This window comes from Zonotrichia albicollis, chromosome 14 (assembly GCF_047830755.1).
Source record: "Zonotrichia albicollis isolate bZonAlb1 chromosome 14, bZonAlb1.hap1, whole genome shotgun sequence".
Classification (NCBI taxonomy): Eukaryota; Metazoa; Chordata; class Aves; order Passeriformes; family Passerellidae; genus Zonotrichia; species Zonotrichia albicollis.
Genome location: NC_133832.1, coordinates 20,843,773 through 20,855,000, shown reverse-complemented (window position 1 = coordinate 20,855,000; position 11,228 = coordinate 20,843,773). Strand labels below are relative to the sequence as shown.

At 50.6% G+C, this 11,228-nt stretch overlaps 1 protein-coding gene across 2 annotated transcripts; it reads right to left on the bottom strand.

Moving 5' to 3' along the window:
- Positions 1-920: 920 nt before the first annotated feature.
- On the bottom strand, positions 921-7,565 carry LOC141730851 (uncharacterized). Of its 2 annotated transcripts, XM_074551451.1 has the most exons (4): positions 4,927-7,565; positions 3,561-3,670; positions 1,223-1,291; positions 921-1,121 (listed from the first exon to the last, which is right to left on the bottom strand). In XM_074551451.1, the coding sequence occupies exons 1-2, from the start codon at positions 5,706-5,708 to the stop codon at positions 3,649-3,651; spliced, it is 804 nt and encodes a 267-aa protein (XP_074407552.1). In that variant the 5' UTR covers positions 5,709-7,565; the 3' UTR covers positions 921-1,121; positions 1,223-1,291; positions 3,561-3,648. The 2 variants fall into 2 exon arrangements, 1 of the variants encoding a protein (XP_074407552.1); XR_012582633.1 differs by having other exon boundaries at positions 1,223-1,294; positions 3,561-7,565.
- Positions 7,566-11,228: the final 3,663 nt, after the last annotated feature.

Below are 11,228 nucleotides of genomic sequence, written 5' to 3'. Positions count from 1 at the left end.
TGGTGTCAGCTGGGGGGGTGTCAGCTGGGGGTACTGATTAGGCTTGATTGGTGTCAGCTGGGGGGGTGTCAGCTGGGGGTACTGATTAGGCTTGATTGGTATCAGCTGGGGGTACTGATTAGGCTTGATTGCTGTCAGCTGGGGGTACTGATTAGGCTTGATTGGTGTCAGCTGGGGGTGCTGATTAGGCTTGATTGGTGTCAGCTGGGGGTCCTGATTAGGAGAGGGTGGGGTTCCTATATAATGTATATAGTAAAAAGAATAAAAACTATATGTCCGGTGCAGCAGTAGAAAATTTCAGGCTCCCGGGGAATAAAGGGTTTGTTTTGTATTTTTAAATTTTTTATTTTTTTCCTTTACTCCCCGGGAGCCTGAAAGTTTCTACTGCTGCTTTTTTAAACTAAAGCTAGAAAGGAAAACAAAGTTAGAGAGAGAGAGAGTGAGAGAGAGAAAAGAGAGAGAGAGAGAGAGAAAAGAGAGAGAGAGAGAGAGAGAGAAAAGAGAGAGAGAAGTAAAGGCTGAAAAAAATAGAGAGAAGGAAAAAGAGTGAAAAGAAGAGGAAGAGACAGGGGAAAAAAAGACAGAGGGAAACAGAGAGAAAAGAAGACAGAGAAAAAAACAGAGAGAAAAAGAAGAGAGCGAGATAGAGAAGACAGAGAGACAGAAATCCCAGCAAGTCAGCTACTTGCCCTCTCCTGAGTGTGCCTGGCTGCTTTAGGCTCCAGCTTCACCCTGATTCCAAGGCTGTGGCCTTTATTAGCAGTGGCACCTGGGTTAGAGAAAGGCAAAGTTGGATAGCATTCCTATGAGTGCAGTAGATAACCTTGTGTGCTGTAGGACATGGGAATACCTCTGCTAGGCTTCTGAGAAGCCTTAGGGGGGGGGGGTCCTCAAATAAACATCCTTTTTCACCCTGCTACCTTCAAACCTCCCCCCACCCACAATAATTCCTAACTGTATGCCTGCTCACATTCCCTCTCCTAATCACAATCCTCAACTCACCTGATGCCTCAATCTCAGACATCATCCTTGACACTGGGCGAATCCCTCTTGTGACATGATGAATCTGCTGAAAAAAGTGTTGTACTTGACACAACCAGGAATCTCTGGATGCTGCGCTCCTCCTAAAAAAAAATACAAAACAAAACAAGAACAAAACCAGAAATTACAAATGCACTTTACCACCCCTAAACACAAAAGCCAAAATCATGAGTCTAAATACTTCCTGTATTCCATGCTGTTTACTTCACAGAATCTTCAAAGCCTCTATGCTTTAGATGCCCAGAAACACCTGCTGGAAAGAAGTTGAGATGAGCTGAAAGAGCCTCTTCTCTGAAATGAGAGGAGAGCTCTTACCCCAGCACATCCCAGAGAGGGAATGAAGCCCCACAGCCAAGGCTGGGGTTAATATACCCCTGATTGTGCCCGCCTCTCATCCCCATGGCACCCACGAAAAGGGAGGGGGCAAATCCCACCGAGTATAATAGCCCTCAGAGCAGCTGCAGCTGTTTGGCCTCTCTGACTCAAATTCAAGGGGAGTAAAGTGCTTGTTATAGAAGAAAGCTCTTCAGAAAAATAACATTGCTTTCTTTTTTGTAAAACTGCTTGGAGCAAAAGGGCAGCAAACTGGTAAGAAATAAAACTTTCTGTTTAGGCAGCATAACTAGATAGATTGGGTAATTTGCTGTTAACTTACGTAATTATTCCTTAGTGGCTACTAAGTAGTATTTCCCATGTGACTAAGCTGGGTGGAGAAGAATACTAATGGTATGAATAGTCTAAGTCTCCTTGGGACCTCTAATTTAGGCTATCTACATTATAAGGAAAAATAAGAAAAATAAAAGCCTCCCAGGCAGTGTAAGGGTTAAGGGCATGTGAGGCTCATCCTTCTCTGAGATACTTGGTCCTACAGCATAGAAAGAAGTGCCCTGAAATGTAGTTTTAAACCCTTAAGATGCTGAAAAAGGCAGAGCTTCCTTCCAGTGAACTCCTTAAAAAGAGGAAATGGGGCAGTTACCTCTACTGAAGCTAATACAATGGCAAATAAATAGTTTCTGCCCTTTAATTTGCTCTCCTTAAATATTGGGAAAAGAGGGGCTTTCCACACTTTAAATCTCTCCAGTGATGAAAAAAGAAGGATTTTTCCCTCAGTTCAAACCCTTAGGATGGAGGGATAGCTGGCCTTCTCCCTCAATTTGGGCCTCAGGACAACAAAAAGGGGTGGCTACCCTTAATTCAAACCCATAAGAAACATTGTCAAGATTTTCCCCTTCTTTTTAAACTGCCAAATAATAGAGAATGAGGACTCCCTGTCAATTAACACCCCTAACAGCATAGAAAAGGCAGGGATTATTTCAACTGAGACCATTAAAATTGCAGGGGAATCCAAGTCCCTACCAGTTTGAACACAAAAACTAATGGAAAATGAAGCTTTTTCCCTTTTTTATAAACTCTTTTTCTCCTAATAACCCCTCTCCTTTCTGGGAGTGCTCTGGAGGGTCTGGGGGCTTTGGAGAGGGACTGACACTGTAAAAGGGGAAAGTTGAAAGCCCTCTCCTGGAACCCCACTTGCTGCCTGGCCTGCTCAGTTGCTGGCCCTTGGCCAAAAGGGCTCTTCCCTTGGCGTTTTCTCAAAGTGATGCTCAGTGCCCAGGTGGGTCTGGCTGTTTCCTAGTCCGTGCTGGATGCTCCGACCGTCCCCGTTAGTCCCTCTGGCCTAGCAGCTCCCTGTGCAGGTGTGCCCGGGCAACCCTCTGAAAGCAGCTTGTCACACGGGGGCATGCTAGACCTTGGAGTGGGGGCTGAGGTGAAGAAAGGTCCTGTGAGGAGCTCTTTCCCCTATACAGCCCTTTGTCTGCCCCTTAAACCATGGGGTGCCAGGCTTTCCTTTCTAAGGAAATTAACAGCCTTTCCTCTCTGTGTGCCCATGGCAGAAACTGCAATTCGGCCTCCAAAACTGCAGAGAACAATTTCTCGCAGTCCGCAGCTGCCAACACCAAGAACTCTTGCTGCCCTCGGAGTGCCACGTGCCTCCTGCGGATGGACGTCGACACGCAGCAGGGGTGAGTTTGGTTTTACAGGGAAGAGGGCCAGCACAGGATTTCTCCAGGAGCAAAGCTGCCCCCACCGAGAACTCGGGCTGCTCTGGCAGTGCCAAGCACCTCCTGCAAACTGGCATCAGCAAACTCAGGGGGTGAGTTTTTCTGTGCAGAAATTCTCCCAGACCAAAGCTGAGAGCATCTAACCCTGACCACAACAACTTAGCTGGGTCTAAAACTTACAACCTTTGGACTGGCAGTGTGGGACCTGACCTGCTGTGCCACCGCTGACCCCTTTCTAAAGCATTCCACTGCAGTCCTAAAACTCTGCCTTTTCAGAGGGTGTTTCCTCTGACCCTGACCATAATCTTCAAAATATTCTAGGGAATCACAGAATGGCTTTGAAAAAGCCCCAACAATACCCTAAAAAGTCCCAGAGAAGTCCCTTCCAAAATCCCCTAAATACCTTTAAAAGTCCTGAGAAAAAAACTCAAAAAGACGTGCTCAGTCTCCAAACTCTACCTGTTGCTCTCTAGCCGCAGTTGTTCTGTTGTTCTCTGAGGGTTCTGTCATTGTCCTGGTGTGTGAGGGTTGCTCTCTGGTCTCGCTGTTAGGGTTGCTGTGTTGTGCTGCTGTTGGGGGAAAAGGCTGTTTTTAGGGGAGCTGGTTAGGCTGAGGTTAGGGCTGGGGTGAGGGGGTGGTACAGCTGTATCCTGTACCCCTGATCTCCACTGGACTGTCCAGCCCTCAAGGCCTCTCCCTTTACCCCTCAACCGGTCCCTCTGCCCCGCAGCCCTCAGCTCCTGTGTACCTTGAAATTGGGTTTCCTATTATTTTGAAACTAGGTTGTTCTGGTATTTTGAAATGCAGTTTTTTATAGGCTGGTTTGTTCGATATTTTTGTAGGCCAAGTTTTTAGTTTTTTTTTTTTGGCTGGGAGTTTGGTATTTTTGTAGGCTGGGCTTTTAACATTGTTGTAAACTGTGGGTTTGTTATTTGAAAACCTGTTATTGGCAGGGGTTTGGTGCACCAAAGTTCAGTGTCCTGGTTTCATTCAGCTTCTTCCACTACAACTAACATAGCAGGGGATCTATTAAATTGCAGGATATACTATATGACGCTTCCTGAAATAGATACAAATTCCAGCTGCAGCAAAGCCCACCACCACATTTATTATAAAACCCAGCCTATAACCTAAAAAAACAAAAAAAAATCTCCAATATAATTTACTGTTTTTATATTTACATTCTATAGTTATATATCTTTGTTTATATATATAATAGACTATAATTTATATGTTATGTTACAATAATATACAATATATTATAGTTTTATGTATTTATCTATTTGATTTCTATATTTCTGTTTACCACTATAATTTTATATTTATTTTTAAATGTATATTTATTTTTATTTTCATCATATTAGACCATATTAGACATATTAGACCATATAAATTCATTAACCCGACACATCAGAGCCATAAAAATACTGTACCTTTGTCAGCACCAGTACGCAGCACACGCTCATCCCATCGCAGCACATCAAAACAAAACCTATTTCTATTACTAACAGAACAAACATCCCACACCATTGAACCCTAATAAAAACTCAAATAAACCTAACCGTAAATAACTTTTCTACTGCTGCTTTTTTAAACTAAAGCTAGAAAGGAAAACAAAGTTAGAAAGAGAGAGAGAAAATGTATCTTAAACATATCTTAAACAGAACCCTAAAAAGAGCCTCCGAATACACTCAAAATGCCCTACTTTTAAAAAGCCCCTAAAACACCCGTAAAAATCCCCCAAGAACCTTTAAAAAATCCTTAAATAATCCTAAAAGAGCTTTAAAATTAACCCTAATTGTTAAAATTACCGATTAAAACTAACCCTAATCCAAGATGGCGGCGCCCGTGCCGACACGTGGTTTCCGGCAAAATGGCGGCGCCCATGCCGACACGTGGATTCCGGCAAGATGGCGGCGCCCATGCCGACACGTGGATTCCGGCAAGATGGCGGCCCCCATGCCGACACGTGGTTTCCGGCAAGATGGCGGCGCCCATGCCGACACGTGGATTCCGGCAAGATGGCGGCGCCCATGCCGACACGTGGTTTCCGGGAAGATGGCGGCCCCCATGACCGGATCTTTTTTCTCGATTTTTGCCGGGATTTTTGCGCTGTCCGCGGGTCCCCGGGGGCCGGAATGATATTCCGGTTCGCGTGAGGCCGGCGGCGTCGCGGGAAGGGGCATCTAAGGCGTCGGGGTAGCCTCTGGGCTCGGATAGATGGCGGCGCTGAGGAAGACACGTAGTTTCCGGCAAGATGGAGGCGCCCGTGCCGACACGTGGATTCCGGCAAGATGGCGGCGCCCATACCGACACGTGGATTCGGTCAAGATGGCGGCGCCCATATCGACACGTGGATTCCGGCAAGATGGCGGCGCCCATGCCGACACGTGGTTTCCGGCAAGATGGCGGCGCCCATGCCGACACGAGGATTCCGGCAAGATGGCGGCGCCCATGCCGACACGTGGTTTCCGGGAAGATGGCGGCCCCCATGACCGGATCTTTTTTCTCGATTTTTGCCGGGATTTTTGCGCTTTCCGCGGGTCCCCGGGGGCCGGAATGATATTCCGGTTCGCGTGAGGCCGGCGGCGTCGCGGGGAGGGGCATCTAAGGCGTCGGGGTAGACTCTGGGCTCGGATAGATGGCGGCGCTGATGTAGACACGTGGTTTCCGGCAAGATGGAGGCGCCCATGCCGACACGTGGATTCCGGCAAGATGGCGGCGCCCATACCGACACATGGATTCGGTCAAGATGGCGGCGCCCATGCCGACACGTGGATTCCGGCAAGATGGCGGCGCCCATGCCGACACGTGGTTTCCGGCAAGATGGCGGCGCCCATGCCGACACGTGGATTCCGGCAAGATGGCGGCGTCCATGCCGACACGTGGTTTCCGGGAAGATGGCGGCCCCTATGACCGGATCTTTTTTCTCGATTTTTGCCGGGATTTTTGCGCTCTCCGCGGGTCCCCGGGGGCCGGAATGAAATTCCGGTTCGCGTGAGGCCGGCGGCGTCGCGGGGAGGGGCATCTAAGGCGTCGGGGCGGCCTCTGGCCGCCGCGGCCCGGCGACGAAGGGTCGGTGCCCGGGGGCGGGGGCACGGCGACGGGGGGCGGTGCCGGGGGCGGTGCCCGGGGGCGGGGGCTCAGGTAGGGTTGGGGCGGCGCCCGGGGGCCGCGGCGCCCAGGGGAGGGGTGGTGTCGGGGGTGGCCGACGGGAGGCGGTGCCTGGGGGCGGCTAGGGCCAGGTCGGCGCAGGCTTGGCTAAGGGCAGTGCTGCGGTTTGGGGGGTGGGACCTAGGGGCGGGGCTTGGTGACGGGGTGGGTGCCTGGGTATAGGGGTGGTGTCTAGTGGTAGGCGAGACTGATTAGGCTTGATTGGTGTCAGCTGGGGGTCCTGATTAGGAGAGGGTGGGGTTCCTATCTAGTGTATATAGTAAAAAGAATAAAAACTATATGTCCGGTGCAGCAGTAGAAAATTTCAGGCTCCCGGGGAGTAAAGGGTTTGTTTTGTATTTAAACTAAAGCTAGAAAGGAAAACAAAGTTAGAAAGAGAGAGAGAAAATGTATCTTAAACACCCCACAGAACCCTAAAAAGAGCCTCCAAATACACTCAAAATGCACTACTTTTAAAAAGCCCCTAAAACACCCGTAAAAATCCCCCAAGAACCTTTAAAAAATCCTTAAATAATCCTAAAAGAGCTTTAAAATTAACCCTAATTGTTAAAATTACCGATTAAAACTAACCCTAATCCAAGATGGCGGCGCCCGTGCTGACACGTGGCTTCCAGCAAGATGGCGGCGCCTGTGCCGACACGTGAATTCCGGCAAGATGGCAGCGCCCATGAAGACACGTGGTTTCCGGCAAGATGGCGGCGCCCATGCCGACACGTGGATTCCGCCAAGATGGCGGCGCCCATACCGACACGTGGTTTTTGGCAAGATGGCGGCGCCCATGCCGACACGTGGTTTCCGGCAAGATGGCGGTGCCCAGGCGTGCACGTGGTTTTGGGCAAGATGGCGGCGCCCATGTCGACACGTGGTTTCCGGCAAGATGGCGGCGTCCATGCCGACACGTGGATTCCGGCAACATGGCACCTTTTACGAAAGTCGCGCTTTACGTCAGTTTTACGACAGTCGCGCTTTACGGCCGATTTTACGACAGTCGCGCTTTACGGCCGATTTTACGACAGTCGCGCTTTACGGCAGTTTTACGACAGTCGCGCTTTAGGGCAGATTTTACGACAGTCGCGCTTTACGGCACCTTTTACGACAGTCGCGCTTTACGGCGCCTTTTACGACAGTCGCGCTTTACGGCCGATTTTACGACAGTCGCGCTTTACGGCACCTTTTACGACAGTCGCGCTTTACGGCCGATTTTACGACAGTCGCGCTTTACGGCCGATTTTACGACAGTCGCGCTTTACGGCAGTTTTACGACAGTCGCGCTTTAGGGCAGATTTTACGACAGTCGCGCTTTACGGCACCTTTTACGACAGTCGCGCTTTACGGCGCCTTTTACGACAGTCGCGCTTTACGGCCGATTTTACGACAGTCGCGCTTTACGGCACCTTTTACGACAGTCGCGCTTTACGGCCGATTTTACGACAGTCGCGCTTTACGGCCGATTTTACGACAGTCGCGCTTTACGGCACCTTTTACGACAGTCGCGCTTTACGGCCGATTTTACGACAGTCGCGCTTTACGGCACCTTTTACGACAGTCGCGCTTTACGGCCGATTTTACGACAGTCGCGCTTTACGGCCGATTTTACGACAGTCGCGCTTTACGGCACCTTTTACGACAGTCGCGCTTTACGGCCGATTTTACGACAGTCGCGCTTTACGGCACCTTTTACGACAGTCGCGCTTTACGGCAGTTTTACGACAGTCGGGCTTTACGGCAGTTTTACGACAGTCGCGCTTTACGGCACCTTTTACGACAGTCGCGCTTTACGGCAGTTTTACGACAGTCGCACTTTACGGCCGATTTTACGACAGTCGCGCTTTACGGCACCTTTTACGACAGTCGCGCTTTACGGCACCTTTTACGACAGTCGCGCTTTACGGCCGATTTTACGACAGTCGCGCTTTACGGCACCTTTTACGACAGTCGCGCTTTACGGCCGATTTTACGACAGTCGCGCTTTACGGCAGTTTTACGACAGTCGCGCTTTACGGCACCTTTTACGACAGTCGCGCTTTACGGCCGATTTTACGACAGTCGCGCTTTACGGCCGATTTTACGACAGTCGCGCTTTACGGCACCTTTTACGACAGTCGCGCTTTACGGCCGATTTTACGACAGTCGCGCTTTACGGCCGATTTTACGACAGTCGCGCTTTACGGCCGATTTTACGACAGTCGCGCTTTACGGCACCATTTACGACAGTCGCGCTTTACGGCACCTTTTACGACAGTCGCGCTTTACGGCACCTTTTACGACAGTCGCGCTTTACGGCCGATTTTACGACAGTCGCGCTTTACGGCACCTTTTACGACAGTCGCGCTTTACGGCACCTTTTACGACAGTCGCGCTTTACGGCACCTTTTACGACAGTCGCGCTTTACGGCCGATTTTACGACAGTCGCGCTTTACGGCACCTTTTACGACAGTCGCGCTTTACGGCAGTTTTACGACAGTCGCGCTTTACGGCAGTTTTACGACAGTCGCGCTTTACGGCCGATTTTACGACAGTCGCGCTTTACGGCACCTTTTACGACAGTCGCGCTTTACGGCAGTTTTACGACAGTCGCGCTTTACGGCCGATTTTACGACAGTCGAGCTTTACGGCACCTTTTACGACAGTCGCGCTTTACGGCAGTTTTACGACAGTCGCGCTTTACGGCACCTTTTACGACAGTCGCGCTTTACGGCACCTTTTACGACAGTCGCGCTTTACGGCCGATTTTACGACAGTCGCGCTTTACGGCACCTTTTACGACAGTCGCGCTTTACGGCACCTTTTACGACAGTCGCGCTTTACGGCCGCTTTTACGACAGTCGCGCTTTACGGCCGATTTTACGACAGTCGCGCTTTACGGCAGTTTTACGACAGTCGCGCTTTACGGCACCTTTTACGACAGTCGCGCTTTACTTCAGTTTTACGACAGTCGCGCTTTACGGCACCTTTTACGACAGTCGCGCTTTACGGCCGATTTTACGACAGTCGCGCTTTACGGCCGATTTTACGACAGTCGCGCTTTACGGCACCTTTTACGACAGTCGCGCTTTACTTCAGTTTTACGACAGTCGCGCTTTACGGCCGATTTTACGACAGTCGCGCTTTACGGCCGATTTTACGACAGTCGCGCTTTACGGCACCTTTTACGACAGTCGCGCTTTACGGCACCTTTTACGACAGTCGCGCTTTACGGCACCTTTTACGACAGTCGCGCTTTACGGCAGTTTTACGACAGTCGCGCTTTACGGCACCTTTTACGACAGTCGCGCTTTACGACACCTTTTACGACAGTCGCGCTTTACGGCACCTTTTACGACAGTCGCGCTTTACGGCCGATTTTACGACAGTCGCGCTTTACGGCACCTTTTACGACAGTCGCGCTTTACGGCAGTTTTACGACAGTCGCGCTTTACGGCAGTTTTACGACAGTCGCGCTTTACGGCCGATTTTACGACAGTCGAGCTTTACGGCCGATTTTACGACAGTCGCGCTTTACGGCAGTTTTACGACAGTCGCGCTTTACGGCACCTTTTACGACAGTCGCGCTTTACGGCACCTTTTACGACAGTCGCGCTTTACGGCCGATTTTACGACAGTCGCGCTTTACGGCAGTTTTACGACAGTCGCGCTTTACGGCACCATTTACGACAGTCGCGCTTTACGGCACCTTTTACGACAGTCGCGCTTTACGGCACCTTTTACGACAGTCGCGCTTTACGGCCGATTTTACGACAGTCGCGCTTTACGGCACCTTTTACGACAGTCGCGCTTTACGGCAGTTTTACGACAGTCGCGCTTTACGGCAGTTTTACGACAGTCGCGCTTTACGGCCGATTTTACGACAGTCGCGCTTTACGGCACCTTTTACGACAGTCGCGCTTTACGGCAGTTTTACGACAGTCGCGCTTTACGGCCGATTTTACGACAGTCGAGCTTTACGGCACCTTTTACGACAGTCGCGCTTTACGGCAGTTTTACGACAGTCGCGCTTTACGGCACCTTTTACGACAGTCGCGCTTTACGGCACCTTTTACGACAGTCGCGCTTTACGGCCGATTTTACGACAGTCGCGCTTTACGGCAGTTTTACGACAGTCGCGCTTTACGGCACCATTTACGACAGTCGCGCTTTACGGCACCTTTTACGACAGTCGCGCTTTACGGCACCTTTTACGACAGTCGCGCTTTACGGCCGATTTTACGACAGTCGCGCTTTACGGCACCTTTTACGACAGTCGCGCTTTACGGCACCTTTTACGACAGTCGCGCTTTACGGCACCTTTTACGACAGTCGCGCTTTACGGCCGATTTTACGACAGTCGCGCTTTACGGCACCTTTTACGACAGTCGCGCTTTACGGCAGTTTTACGACAGTCGCGCTTTACGGCAGTTTTACGACAGTCGCGCTTTACGGCACCTTTTACGACAGTCGCGCTTTACGGCACCTTTTACGACAGTCGCGCTTTACGGCAGTTTTACGACAGTCGCGCTTTACGGCCGATTTTACGACAGTCGAGCTTTACGGCACCTTTTACGACAGTCGCGCTTTACGGCAGTTTTACGACAGTCGCGCTTTACGGCACCTTTTACGACAGTCGCGCTTTACGGCACCTTTTACGACAGTCGCGCTTTACGGCCGATTTTACGACAGTCGCGCTTTACGGCACCTTTTACGACAGTCGCGCTTTACGGCACCTTTTACGACAGTCGCGCTTTACGGCCGCTTTTACGACAGTCGCGCTTTACGGCCGATTTTACGACAGTCGCGCTTTACGGCAGTTTTACGACAGTCGCGCTTTACGGCACCTTTTACGACAGTCGCGCTTTACTTCAGTTTTACGACAGTCGCGCTTTACGGCACCTTTTACGACAGTCGCGCTTTACGGCCGATTTTACGACAGTCGCGCTTTACGGCACCTTTTACGACAGTCGCGCTTTACGGCACCT

Coding starts and splice junctions, on each gene's coding strand:
- LOC141730851 (XM_074551451.1), bottom strand. CDS start 5,708: ATGCCCCTCCCCGCGACGCCGCCGGCCTCACGCGAACCGGAATATCAT. Junction 3,671..4,926: donor CGCCGCCATCTTGGATTAGG/GTTAGTTTTAAT, acceptor TTCCCCCAACAG/CAGCACAACACAGCAACCCT.